Raw genomic sequence first — 13,957 nt, 5'->3', positions numbered from 1 at the left:
TCACTGTCAAGAGTTTGAAAACGACATCTTAGCAATCATTTCCAATTTGTCTTAATAGTTAATATAATCTGCCGATAAACCGATATCAGACATTTTTTACGCCTTAATATTGGTTAGAGACACGCACAAAACTCCATATCAGTCGGGTACATTGAAAATCAGGATCTTAAACCCAGACGCCTCAAGTATACCCCCCTCACACACCAGCCTGATACCGCCCCACCGATTTGTCCCATCATCCCATCGTCCTTACCCTTCTCTGTCAAACACCAATATTTGCTCATCTGCGTCAAAGAGCAGCAGGGTTTGTGATGCAGTACAGTGCAGCCTTTGAGTCAGACAGGCAGACACAGACTGTTGCTACAGGGATACACAGAAACACCAGATAGACACTCAAGAGGTGGGAAGACCTTCTTGAGCTGCTCGCACACACACACACACACACACACACACACACACACACACACACACACACACACACACACACACACACACACACACGACGTATGAATGCAACTTACATAGTCCCCATTTAGATATATTGTTCTTTTGTGCACGGCCAAACTTTAGTTAAAGATCCAGCGACACTTACAGAAAGCATAGTTTTTATTCAAGGCTGTATATTATTCATCATTATAAACATCAGTTACAATCAACACAAGGCGAGGCCATGTATAACACGATTCATAATAACAACCTCACTGGCAAACCCAACATGCATGTCGTGATAATAAAAACTGAAATTGTTTTTTAAGAGTCAGGCTTCAGGGGAAGCAAACAAAGACTGTTGACCTGCTCCAACATGTGTCCACAAACAGTGTCTGAGAAAAATGTCTCAACAAGATCCTCACCAGTTGCAACCAGTCATTCAAAAGCTAATATTCCTTTTATTCTCTGATTGTTCTCTGAAAATGAGCAGAAGTGCGTCAGGGTTTTACTGGAAATGCTTGTGCATGTGCAACATATGACATAATCTGTCCTCTTTATATTTTGTAGCACCGATTTGCTTGAAGGACAACAAATCTCTCCATGCTTAGATCTGTCAGTTTGGGTTAAATTATGTTAAAGGTGACATTTCCATAGTCACAAATATAATCTCAATAAAACATTTCAAACCAAATTATAAACTTGAGAGTTTACAGCAAGTTGAGACGTTATTTGTGATGAACACTAATGTTTTTGAAAATAAAGGTGACACGAGATTGTCGTCTTTTGCTGGTAAAACCCAAATATTATTAACATCTAATCTCCAAATAGGAAATATTGTCCACTCATAAAGCAATTATGCACTGGCAACAAAACAAATTATAATTAACATTTAATCTCTTAATAGAATATGTATTTCTTTTGACAAAGCATTTTACAAAGTGCTATCATTTGCTTAGTATCATTGTTTCCTTGGCCAATTCTAAATCAACTAATTGATGAATTCATGAAGCGTTTGTGTACATTACCTTTTCATAAATTTGCATACTGTTGAACACACATACACACTCACATTATCGTCTCTGCCGTGGACTGAGTCACTGACAGACATGACACTACTGCAGTGGACTGCTCTTGCGGCAGAGCTGATTTGCTGATGTCAGCGTCTGCCTGTTGCGTCTTCGCTTTCCAGTCAATAGTGTGTAGAAGAACGGATTCACACAAGAGTTCCCATAGGTCAGCCCTGTTAGGATGCGATTCACTGTCACCTGCGTCCCCACCGGTACTGTCCGCAGCATGTCGGGCTGGTACAGGGGCAGCAGCTGCCAGATCCAGAAAGGGAGAAAACAGGCCCAAAAGGCCAGAACGATACCCAGGATGAGGAGCAGGACTTTGGGTTTGGGAGCACGGGGAGGACAAGCAGTGCTGCTCGCAGTGGCCCAGGCCGGCCTGGTCTGAGACACCCAGTACAGCCGGCCCAGGGTGGCATAAAGGGCTCCGATGGCCAGCCCGGGACCAAGGATGCTGGTGCAGAACAGCACACTCAGATAGGCTTTGGAGCTCTGCTCGTCCCACGCCGGCACACACAGCTGGCCCTCCTGGTTTTCCCCATCCTCCAGGTGCAGGGTGATCATCATGGGCAGACTCAGAGCCACCGCCAGCCCCCAGGCCAGGCCCACACGCAGCAGGCCGGAGGAGTTGGAGGAGGAGGTGTGCAAGGGGTGAGCCACAGCCCGGTAGCGATCCAGACTCATAGCGGTGAGAGTGAAGATGGAGGCGTGCATGGTTAGGAGGTCCAGGCTCAGGAGGAGGCGGCAGCCCAGCTCACCAAAGGCCCAGCCAGACGCCAGGCTGTCGTACACGATGAAGGGGGCGGTGAAAAGGTAGAGCAGGTCGGCAAGAGCGAGGCTCAGCACCTGGAGGTGAAGAGAGGAGGAGGAGGAAGAAGAAGAGGAGATGGGGGAGGTGGAGGGGGAGGAGGCGTTGGCAAGGCAGAACGGTACAGGCACTCTCATCAGGCAGCAGGTTGGCCCTGCTCCGCGTCTTCTCCTGCTCCTCCTGCGCCTCAGAAGGAGGCCCAACGTGTACAGGTTTCCTGTGATGCCCAGCAAGGAGAGGAGGGAGAGGAGGGAGCAGAAGAGAGCGGTGGATGCCAGGCTGGGTGATGGAGAGAGGGAGGGAGACGGGGAAGGTAAAGAGACATTGGTGGTGATGGGGAAGGGGAATGGGGAGGGTGGCGGCAAAGAACCTGAGAAGTCCATAATGTGGAGTTTTTAAAGTTATAAGAACGTAGCGATGGAGTTTAAAGGTCAATCTGTTTCAAACGCAAAGGAGAAGATGCAGTTTCAGCAGACAGAGATGGAAGAGGAAAGAAAGAAAAGAGAAAAAAAGGTGTAGAGGACAACAAAGGGATCATTTGTTAGTTTTATCACTATTTTCCACTTTGTCATATTTCCTGTAGATTTTATTTATTTTACACAAAGATGATGGAAACTGATGCATTGAGATAACTGCATGTGATTTATGTACAGTATACTTGACACCAGATAAAGTAAATACAGTCGTATAAACATGTAGAAATGAACAATGTCAGCGAAACCAGGGATGGTTTATGTTTGAGCAGGAACCTGTCCTGGCTGCCACAGCCTTCACACTTTTATAGTTTAACAAGGAGCCAAGCGAGGCTGTGTGGGTTCTAGTAAAATAATTGGATTTTCAGAGTAGGAGGGCTCGGTTGGGAGGTTGTAAATCTGGACTCAAACCTCCCAAAGGCTGGTTCCTCCTTAGGTCAGCCGCTGGGCAACAATTAGTCTAAGTGGGACACCAAGATGTTGTAAAAGTAATATGCCTCAAAAGTCAGTTTGTGAGAAAAATTTTCAGAAGTGACGTCAAGTTTTACTTTACCTTTGTGGTTTGTGGTTTATATGCACATCTGTTATTTTATCCTGGCGCTGTCATGTAGTTTAGTCACAAGAAGAAACTGAAAATTGATACATTTAAAATTTGCAGGTCCAGAAGAAGAGACATATGTTGTACTTCATCTTTTCTGACATTGTTCTGTGACACAACTCTAGGTGTTCTGCAGTAATGTAATCTGCAGCGACATCAAAGTGGACACGGGGAGTCTGACAGAAACAGCCTGTATGACACATGGTTGCCCCGGCGGCTCCAGGGTTAAGAGCTCCTGTTGAACTGTGGAGGCGCAGCTGATCCCCCGCGGTGCTGCACGGCCTCCATACGTTACCGACTCCCCTTTAAATAACAGACTTATATTCGTGGAAAGACCCTTTGAAGCCGAGAGTTGGTGCAGAGGAGGATTTTCCTTTATTTAGATTTATTCAGCTGAATTCTTCTAATAATAAACGGTGAGATTGTCTTTGATCCAAATGCGCAAATGTTTTTAACCATGCACTTTTTAACTGGATAAATATTTTTATCAATAGGCTACAATACAAGTTAAATAATTCAAATAATGCAAAATTAGTCAAATTTGATAACACACTTTTAGAAATTAAATTAAAGGTCACTTCAAATATTCAGCCAATTTATGGATCCACAAACTTTATTTGCCGAGAGAATATATTTTTATAGTCTACATCATAATTTGTACTTAGATATGTCAAAATATTATAAGCAGCTATTTCAGCCTATGTCAACTCTAATGAAAAATAACTATCTGCATAGGCCTATAAGGTATTTATATAGAACTACAGTCATTAATTCACCATATTTGTTTTTCTTTAACTTACCCTAGAGCAGCGTCATCCCAGATGCTGCTGTAGAAATAATGTTCCATGCATTTGTCTGGAGAAAAAGTTCCATTTCCATTTTAAAATCTCTCTGTCGCTCATGCGTGGTTGTGAAACCCTCGGACCTCTTCAGGAACAGAATTAGGACGATCTGTTGTCTTCAGCAGGAGACGGTGATGATCTTCCTCCAAACTTTCAGTGATCTGATCTCCGCCTTGTGTCCCGTCCCGTCCTCAGTGCAGCTCTGCCTCCTCGACTCAGTGTTGGATGTGTCTGAGTCAATGGGAGAGGAGTGAGTGTGAGGGGGGGAAAGTGGGTGGGATGGGATGCTGAGGGAGGGGGTCTTATCCCGCATAGGACTGATTATTAATTTTAAGTTGTGTTGGCCTGAGCTGGGGTCCAGGGCACCACCATAGAGTGATTTAAATATACATTTTTTCCATTTGTTCAAAGCACCACAGCAACAGAATATACAACAATATCCTTCCAAATTATAGATCTCACTCTCCAACAATTAATAATGGTAAGAAATGTATTCGAGTGGTCGATTTTGTCCTTTGTGGTGGAACTTCTGAGAATCAACGTGGATGACAAACAGGTTCCATTCTAAAACATCCTCTTTATTGTAATTGCTGTTTTCTCATTTCAGTTGCTTTTGAATTATGACTAAAAATGGCCACAGCTGTGCTGAATTGTGGAACAAGGATTTAAGACACAGATTAAGTTAATATTTGTGTCTGTTTTTATGTATATTTATATTTTAAAGCTGCATTTAGTGGGGTTTACAGTAAGTTTTTATCATGGTGTTTGACAACTCTCTAGTGGTTTCAATACCTTTTTAACCAGACATTAATCTCACACTGCCGAGACTTTCCACAAAAGTCTAGAATCTGACCATAAATGGTATCACAACATCATATCCTGGCAAATAATCAGATGCTATATAAGTCAGAAATGTTCACAGCATTAAGGTTTAAAAGTGACCAATTTATGTGATGGAATCATGAAACCAGGATGTTTTAAAATGTGAAGAGGGAACTAGATTTATTCAGTAATAACACTGTCGATGCTCTTCAAAGGGCTGTAATGATGATTTATATTGTAACAAAAGACTGTGGTGAAGAAGAGAAACTGTAAAATACAAAGCAAAAAGAAAAGACTTCATGGTTTTCTTGTTTTTGCAACTGACTTATAAAATATATTTCTATTTTTAATTGTGTTGCAAAGCAGTTGGCAAAACAAAACTGAATTTATTATACAAAAAGAATGTGAGCATTACACGAGTCACATTGATAACAGCACATCGATGAATGTTACAGAGGCGAAGACCTGGGCGGCTCCACCAGCGGCACAATGACAAGTGAGCTGAGGTTTCATTTTTGGCTCTAGAAGTGTTTTTCTTTAATCTACCATCACTTAAACCATTAAAACACAGGGAGTAGGCCAGGGCCACTATATATTGGATTAACGAGTCAAGAATCTTCGGTCAGAAACTATGTCCTGTTGCATTTCACTTGCCTCTCGTGAGTATAGATGTAATTTTATACTGGATACCTGAAAAATGGAAGCACACACGTAAAACTACTTAGTTGATTCTTCCAGTGTAATTGAATTTGGACGTCGAGAGTTTAGAGTCTATGAGCAGAGCAGAGAGACAAACTTCCCGAACAACGTATTTGCTGTCATTTCATGACGCACTGAAATAACTAATGGAGTTCAACCCTGACCCAATGTCAATACCACGTCAGCTCAAGTTCAAACACACTGTGTCTCACACCCCCCGCAAGGGATTCATACAATGACTGTGTTTAAATTATAGAGGAAATTAATTATCCGGAGCACTCGCCCGAATCAACATTTTTCCATGTCAGAGAAAAGTTGATCTGGTAGATCTAATAAGTGGCCGAACTTTAAAGCTCCGACAACATCTCCGAATAAACGGGTCTTTCAGGAGTTATCAAAAGCAACTTACAGTTGCCTGTTATCCACTGAGTTGTTTTTGGCCTGGACGTCGCAGAGCCCACAGCTGCGGTTTGCCAGCTTCAAGAGGCTGAACAACTTGGAAATAATTTAGTTGTGACCTGCCAGTAAAATGTGCAGGCTGGACGCCTCATTCTGGTGGTGGGGAGTCCATGTTGGCTGCTTCATACATGTGCTGGCGTATGTAAGATAGACAGAGACAGGCAGTAAAGATGAGAGAGGGGCTGGGGGGGAATGGGGGGACATACCTATCCCCACGGGGTGTGAGGAATTTGAACAAATACCTGGCACAGGCATGCCAAAATAGGAGCGCGGGGGGAGAGGACCACGGAGGCATGAGAAACCCAGGCTCACTCATAGCAGGAGATGGACAGGTAGAACCACACAGATGGAAACAGAGACGATGGATTTAATGAGGTGATATTATGTGCTCACTAGGTATCACATTTTGATAGAAGTGGGGGGAAAAGGAGCAAGATGATTATCAACTGTAAAATCAGACATTTGGAAATGAATATTGCTCAACCTTAACTTGCAACCATGGAAAAAAAGAAAAGAAAAACAAGCAGGGGGAAAAACAACTGCAAGGTCTGAGCACTGTTCTTGTTTATTTGTCTTTGTCCGAACACATCAATCTCAGTGTGTGCAGACACATTATATAATTGTTTAATTACATTTACCTGAGCTGTGTGGGCTGTGTTCCAGTGCTTTGACCTCCATTTGTTTCTCCTCATTAATTAGTCTGCATCAATCTCAAAATATATGCTAATATGGAAGGTAACTGAAAGATCACTTATGAGCTGCTTTGATTTTCTGTGCTGTCGTTATGAAGAGCAGCTCAACAACAACTGGGTCAGTGATTGTGGTTGTAAATGTCACAACGGCAACAATTTGTGTTTTTAACTATAATATGTTTTTTAGATTTATCACAAGACATGGCCAGTAATGATCTGTTTGACCATATCTATCAATAAGTGTCGCAACCCAAACTTATTTTTACAATGAAAAAATCTGCAGATATTCTTGATAAATTGATTTCCAGTAACTGTTCCCCATTCGTAACTTGTATTACTTATTTGAACAACAGACGGAAAAATCTAGAAGGGCACTCAGAGAGCACTTCCTCCACCAAGACTAACACGTTATCGCACCATGTTAAAGAAAGTAATAAAAATCTCATCACATCCTTCAGTCGATTGTTTTATTCATTGGAGAGAAAAGAGAAAGAAGTTAGTCTCTTGCTCCATCACAGTGGAACCCAGCAACAAAACACGACTATATCAAAGATTGGATTATATCTTCCCGATAAACTGACGTATTTCATCATAATAATTGTGTCCTCGCCACATCTCACCACATGTTTTGTGTTATATTCTGGGGTTTCTGCTCCTCAAGTGTGGAGACATCATGGGGCCAAACGGTCCCTGAGATGTCTTTGTGCTACTGGGAGTTCACCAGAGGTTGAGCGTGTAAAAACAAAATGGAGCTTGAGCTCAACACTGGCGCTCCCTTGAAAAAACAGCCATTATTATTCTGTGTATCTTCATCTGTTGATGCAGCGCGGCCAACAGAAGGGGCTGTAACGTGTCTAATCAGTGGGTAGTCACAGCATGACAAACAGCCGCCCCATAAACACTAACAGCTCCCTAACCTTTTCCTGGCCGTCCTTGCTGTCTTTGTTCATTTCATTAATTAGCTTATCCAATCCAGAGCGAGCTGACTGACAAACTGTCCGAGCGCCGCCCGTCCTCCGTATCATAGTCTTGATTAAATGGGCGGACGTTTTCGCGTTTGTGTGACGAATGGTTGTTGGAGCAGGCTGATTCACAACTTGTGATGAGTTATTGATTCCTTCCACCCCCCAGTTCTGCTGCATGTCTGCGTTTACAGATGTGCATCAAACTTCTGCTGTGCCCTCAATGCAAGAGTTTATATAGTGCTCTGAGTACTACCTGGTATTTAGTCCGAGTACACACCATGATTCCCTTATGCATATATTTGTGTTCTCATAATTTACATGTGACATCTGCTTTCTGAAGAAATACCTGTAAAAAGTATGAGTAGTGTAGTTTGGTTCCTAGTTGTTATTTAATAAAATATGGTAAAAACTCACTTGTGGAAATGTGATAAATTCTCATGTTTTGCAGTTTTGACATTCTGCAGATCAAACAATTTGTCAGCCCTTGAAAATACCAACATAGGTCCTGCAGCCATGTCCCTTGACCTGATTCAGCTGCATATTCTTGACTGAGCAGGTCTGTTTGCCTGTGCACACTTTGAGCTTCATATAAAGCTTTTAGTGAGTGCATGCTCTCAACGCCTTTTGTCTGTGTCAAGGATCTTTCTTCTGCGTTGGCCCCCAAATTGCAGACACCACATATTGAACCAATATGCGTTTACCCCTGAATTCACTGAGCATTAAATTTGGACCCTCTGTGACCATGACACAATCTGGAATCCGTTATACGACACTGAGCCTGCAGATTGACGCCTCGTCTGCAGAAATCAGATCAGCCTCTCACAGGCCCACATGCCAAGTTATCCCAGCAGCAGCATCTACCCAGGCCAGCAGGGAGGTGAACTCTTCACCAGCAAGCTGTCTAGTGTTGCCCTTTCAATTACTTCCAGGTAATAGCTAAAACTAAGTGATGAATAAGAGTGTAAAGGGATTTAAATCACACTTTTGCATCATAGAAATCCTTAATTTATACAAAAGTCGTTGCTGTCTCTGTTCAGCATCTCTCAAGTCATAAAACACCTGAAGGTGTGAAGCTCGGCTCCTTTAGTGTCGGCACAGCTGCTCATTTTAAATCCTGGTTTGTCATTAGGTAACCAGGTGTATAGCCTCTGGTCACTGCAGCTAACCACCACTTCAGTTCACTTTCAAGTCCTAAATTGATGCACAGATTTTCTTTTACTGCAGGGTCACTATAGGCTGCAAAAATTGTTTCAACCTGCCCACTGGTGGCTGAGAATCAGTATTGCATCCCCACATACACAATTACACAGTGCTCCATGAGTGTATCTGACTGGACGCCAACTCAAGGGCTTGAACCTGAAGAAACGATGACACCCCCTCCTCACGCTACCTCCCTGCTGCAGATGTTCCCTAATTTATTATAACTATAGTTAATTAAGCACCATTTCCAAAATGACTGCTGCACATGAAAAGATTCATCGTGAATACCACTGCGTGAAAAATAACCCGTGATCGAAGATGAACAGTGGAAACATTGGCTCGATGTTGAGCTGCTAGAAACGAGCGCTGCTGGTGGTTTTCTGCATCATTACAAGTCAAACAAGTAAAAAGGAAAGTTCTGTCCCAGATGCACATATTTCTCGTGGTTTGTTTTAGTCCACAACGACTGCAGCGGTTTAGCACAAGCAAGTCAGACGTTATTTACATGAGGCTCAGTTGCTTGAGAATCAAGTCAAATTGCTGCCTACTGTTTATTTGTGAGCTGATTTGTAAGTAAAGGAGAACATGCAGGTCCCCGGCTGTGTTAAGTGGACGTTGCAGTTTGTGGTCAGTGCATTAAACCCTAATGCCACCAAGGTCTTCACAGTAACTAAGCTGCAAAGAAAATGTCTCTCGTCCCTTTCCCCCTTCTCATCAGAAGTATTCAGGTATCACCAGCCGAGTTAAGAAAAAGGAAACTCTTAATTGTGCTCTTCTGCTTTGTTTGAACTGATTTTTGATGCATTATCCCAACAACCAGCCTGACACCACAGTGGCCAACAACCACGATAGCATTAGCAGAAACTGTATTTTTATTTATTTACTGAATGTAATATTTTCCTTGATTTCTCAGAGAATTTAAGGGACTGACATTTATGCATGTGTGCAATTTGTTTCGGATCCAAACAAACATCTGGATAGAGTGAATTGTGGTTTTAGCAGGGCATATTACAGGTACTGATATGGATGAGTGTGTGAACTTTGGTTCAGCTTGATTGAGTTTTAGGGGACTGTTGGGCCTGGTGGTGGAGGTATGTGCTCTACTGAGTTTTTGATGCATTACCACAATGGCCAGCCTGACACCACAGTGGACAAAAGACAACCCAGGGCAGCAGAAACTGTATTTTTCTCCCCTTCACTTTTCCAAAATGTGATAAATGTGATCTTCTTTAATAACATTATCCTGGTTCTTTCTAAACCTGCATTACTTTTGGATTATTCACAGAGACAGACATGATCCCTTCTGAACTGCTCTCCCTCTCCCTCTCCCTCTCTCTCTGTCTGTTTGTCTGTCTGTCTGTCTGTCTGTCTTTCTGTGTCTCCCTGCCACCCCTCCCCTCCCTCACAGTTTTCCACTGGTCAATTACAATTAGTGTTTTTACACAAACACTTATGCAATTTAAAATGACACAGGCCGCCCAGCTCTACGTGTCATCTATATGACATTGATCGGGTTTATTGTCATGTCAAAATATTTTGTGCACCACCAGACTGAGATTACAGCACATGTTGTCGTAGTGATTCATTCAATAGATGGTTCTGAGTGTTTACATGTTTATGTTGTTGGATGCAGCTGATTGTTGTGGCTGCTGCATTATGTCACATCTTCACTGTTTGTCCTCAGTCTTCAATCTCATCCTGATTCCCATAGAATGAGCTCATGACATCATAGGTCATTTCTTGGGCGCCTTGACTGAGATTAAATCAGATTAAGTATTAGTAAAACACACTGTCGCTTTCTCTCTTCTTCTCACACACACACACACACACACACACACACACACAGTTAATAGTCATTTTGTCTGTGTCTCCACATTTACTTTCAAATTCAGATTGGCTTTACTATGATAAAGGATAGTGTTGCCAAACCATGTTGTACTGTAAAACACACACACACAGAAAGATGCACAAAATTCCCTGGATAACTCAAGTGATGATCAGTACAAATAAAATCAAATTTTTCAGAAGATATCTTACAACAAAAATATATGACTTTATTACAGAAATCTTACTTGACAGAACTGAAGTCTGATATTTAAAAGTGCACCAACGACACTACTTTTTAAAAAAATAAAAATCTATTAAAATGTTAAAAGGTAAAGTTGTTTCTAATTAGCCCAGAAGATGTATATAGAAACACATTTATGCAATAATAATTATAAAGGTAGAGACATAACATAATTATTATACCTTTTAGCTGCTGTACCTCTTCTTAAATATAAGATCTCTGGGAGAAGTGCATCATTACTGACAGGCAGGTCCTTATATGGGATCTGATTAGAAGTGTTATTGATGTGCTAAATGAAAATTAGTGCTGTAGTTTCTCTAAATTAGTTTTTGATTTGATATAGATTTGATGTCATTAAGTGAACTTGTGTTACACACAGTTCCTAATGGGACAACAACAACAAAAACCTTGAGCCTTTAAATTCAACTTTTGGTAAATAAAAATAAAATAAAAAGTAATTCGTGTGACACTTGTGAGACAAGTTTTTATAAAGGAATAAAGATGTATAGAGTAATCACGTGGCTATTGGTCATAGAAACTGTGATTAACTCCGATGACAAGGTCACTGGTGGTCCGGACAGGCGCGTGCTCGTCTCCCAGCAGAGGGCACATATCACAGGCGACGTGAGCGCGCTCATCCAGCGCTCGAGGGCTCGCGCACAGTTGACAGCAGCGCCTGCACGGGACAGCTCGCGCACGGTTTCTAATCAGTTTCTCAAATTGAATGAATTAATCCTTGAATTCTGCACAAAAGGAGGAAGGTGAAGCTAACGAGAGGAACAACAGAGGGTGAGTGAAGGAGGAGCGATGTTTGAAACAGTAAATATGTTCAGAGTGTTTACATGAGATGATGGAGAATTAATTTAACCTTCGTGGCGAATCGGTCGTTGTTAAGCTTTTTAGTTTGGAATGAAAAGCAGGTGAGCTCATGCTTGTTTTAACTCCTGGAGCCAAAGTCTAAGACACCAGGCAGATGTTGCAGTTTTACACATCTGGATTTTCGGTGTCAACTGTGGCCCTGGTGATAATAACACTATTGCTTTTTCCTAAACTTTGGTTTTTCCTTGTTCTTTGTGCAGAGTGTGTTTTTTCATGTAACAGCCTGTGTGAGAGTGAGGGTGTTTCTGTTTCTAGTCAAATTAAAATTTCAAATTATAATTTGACATTAGTTTCTTCAATTTCTACTTTGCACTTTGCAGGACTGTGGGATGAAATAATAATTCAAAGACAAACAGTGAGCAATGAAGCGATGCCAGAGTGAGACCTGAACAGATATGATGGTGTAAGAGAGCTCAGTGTGTCCTGATGATTTAGACTTTAATCCTTTTTTGTTTTTGTGAGTTGTGGACTGATAGAAAACACAGCTGTATTTTGAAATGGGTTTTAAAATGACCTCATGCCTGTGGACAGCTGACAAAATCAATGAGATGAGACAAACCACCATGAAGCACATGTACAATGCACATGTGGTTTTGAAAGAGTCTGCTTTCTCTGCTAAATGCACAGTAGCTCGTACACATATAGGTTGTTATACAGGTTTAATGCAGCTTTGACAGCACTGGTGGATCGAGCATGTTTAAATAAGGTTGTAAGGCATATGGCTCAGGGGTTTTCAAAAAGAGGTAAAGAGGTTGGATTTTAATATGACAGCAGATTGTTTCCCAGCTGATTTAATTTTAGAGGGTGCTCATTGTTCCATTTTGTAAGACTGGATGTAAGACTGGATTTGTAGGCACAAGTTAACAAGTTAATTATGATGGAATATACTTTATATATACTGTATATAAACTCCACTCCAGATCCAAGATTTTTCCAACTTTTAGTCCCATGGGTCAACCTCTATAAACCCTGGATCCTAATTTCCCATAAAACATCTCAACATTTTGCAAGGCTCATGTCATTCTAACGTCCTGCTCAATTCTATTTGTAGTCTTTTGGATTTTCTTTTTTAAAACATATGAAGTAACTGCATAGTTGAAATAACTTTTTTCATAGTGAAGCTACTTGATTTAAAGACTATCAAAAGGAGGTAAGATGATTCATGTGACAGTATGTCATGGTATTGTGAGATAATATCATGCATCAGTGTTTTACTTCAGCTGCAGTGTGTTTGTTTCCATTTTAACTGCTCTGATTTCTACATTCAGCATATTTCCATTTTGGACATTGACAACCAATTAACCATGTACAACATCAAACTCTTCTAAAGCTCCATATTTTCACCAACAAACATTGATATGCACTTGTAGGATATTTGAGTAATACACTCACTTCACTTTACGTCAACAGCATCGTCATAACCAGACATTCCAGGCGGGGGAACTCTGACATGTTTTCAGTGCACATATCAGATGCATATATCTGCAAATAGCATGTTGCTCATGGGAAGGCTGGGTGAAAGCATGTGCTGTTATCATGGCATGCTCCGGTGCAGTCGTGTATCTTGATCTCTGGGGAGTGGTGAGCGTGCAGTGGCAGGGCGTACCATAACTTTAATTTTTTTTCTGCAAGTTAAAATTTGAGTTCAACCCAATACAACAGCAATAAACTGTGATGTCAGCGAGGTGTTGATTTAACTTCATTGTCATTTTAAGTCCACATTTTATGACTGAATTAAGTTGAAAACAAAAGTAAAAGTTGTGTCTATACACGCCTTAATAATTGTTCCAAAGAAGACGTCATTATTTGCTCAGGTAGTCTTCTTGTGTATACTTGTTTTTTTAAACAGAATAGGTATAAAATGTGCAAAGCTATTAATATTGATGGCAACTTTATCAGTCTTGATTGTGTCTTTTTAGTGTTCTGATTTTTCTTGATTAGAAAAAAGTGTTGTGT

General features: G+C 41.3%; 2 protein-coding genes across 8 annotated transcripts in view; one reads left to right on the top strand and one right to left on the bottom strand.

Annotated features, from left to right (window-relative positions):
• kcnj14 (potassium inwardly rectifying channel subfamily J member 14) overlaps positions 1 to 13,957 on the top strand; it is a 32,024-nt gene that overhangs the window by 5,557 nt on the left and 12,510 nt on the right. For 6 of the 7 annotated variants that reach the window (XM_069537007.1, XM_069537006.1, XM_069537002.1 and 3 more), the window contains exon 1: positions 11,756 to 11,911. The exons of the other annotated variant lie outside the window; for it this stretch is intronic. The gene's annotated coding sequence lies outside the window, so the exon portion shown is untranslated. Of the gene's footprint in view, positions 1 to 11,755; positions 11,912 to 13,957 lie in introns of those variants that run through there. 7 annotated transcript variants of the gene reach the window in all.
• uts2r3 (urotensin-2 receptor 3) lies at positions 595 to 4,431 on the bottom strand. The gene is made up of 2 exons (XM_020093068.2): positions 4,176 to 4,431; positions 595 to 2,740 (listed from the first exon to the last, which is right to left on the bottom strand). Exon 2 carries the CDS (start codon positions 2,685 to 2,687, stop codon positions 1,542 to 1,544), a length of 1,146 nt encoding a protein of 381 aa, XP_019948627.1. The 5' UTR covers positions 2,688 to 2,740; positions 4,176 to 4,431; the 3' UTR covers positions 595 to 1,541.

This window comes from Paralichthys olivaceus, chromosome 13 (genome assembly GCF_024713975.1).
Source record: "Paralichthys olivaceus isolate ysfri-2021 chromosome 13, ASM2471397v2, whole genome shotgun sequence".
NCBI classification, from domain to species: Eukaryota; Metazoa; Chordata; class Actinopteri; order Pleuronectiformes; family Paralichthyidae; genus Paralichthys; species Paralichthys olivaceus.
This window is presented reverse-complemented; position numbering and strand designations above follow the sequence as displayed.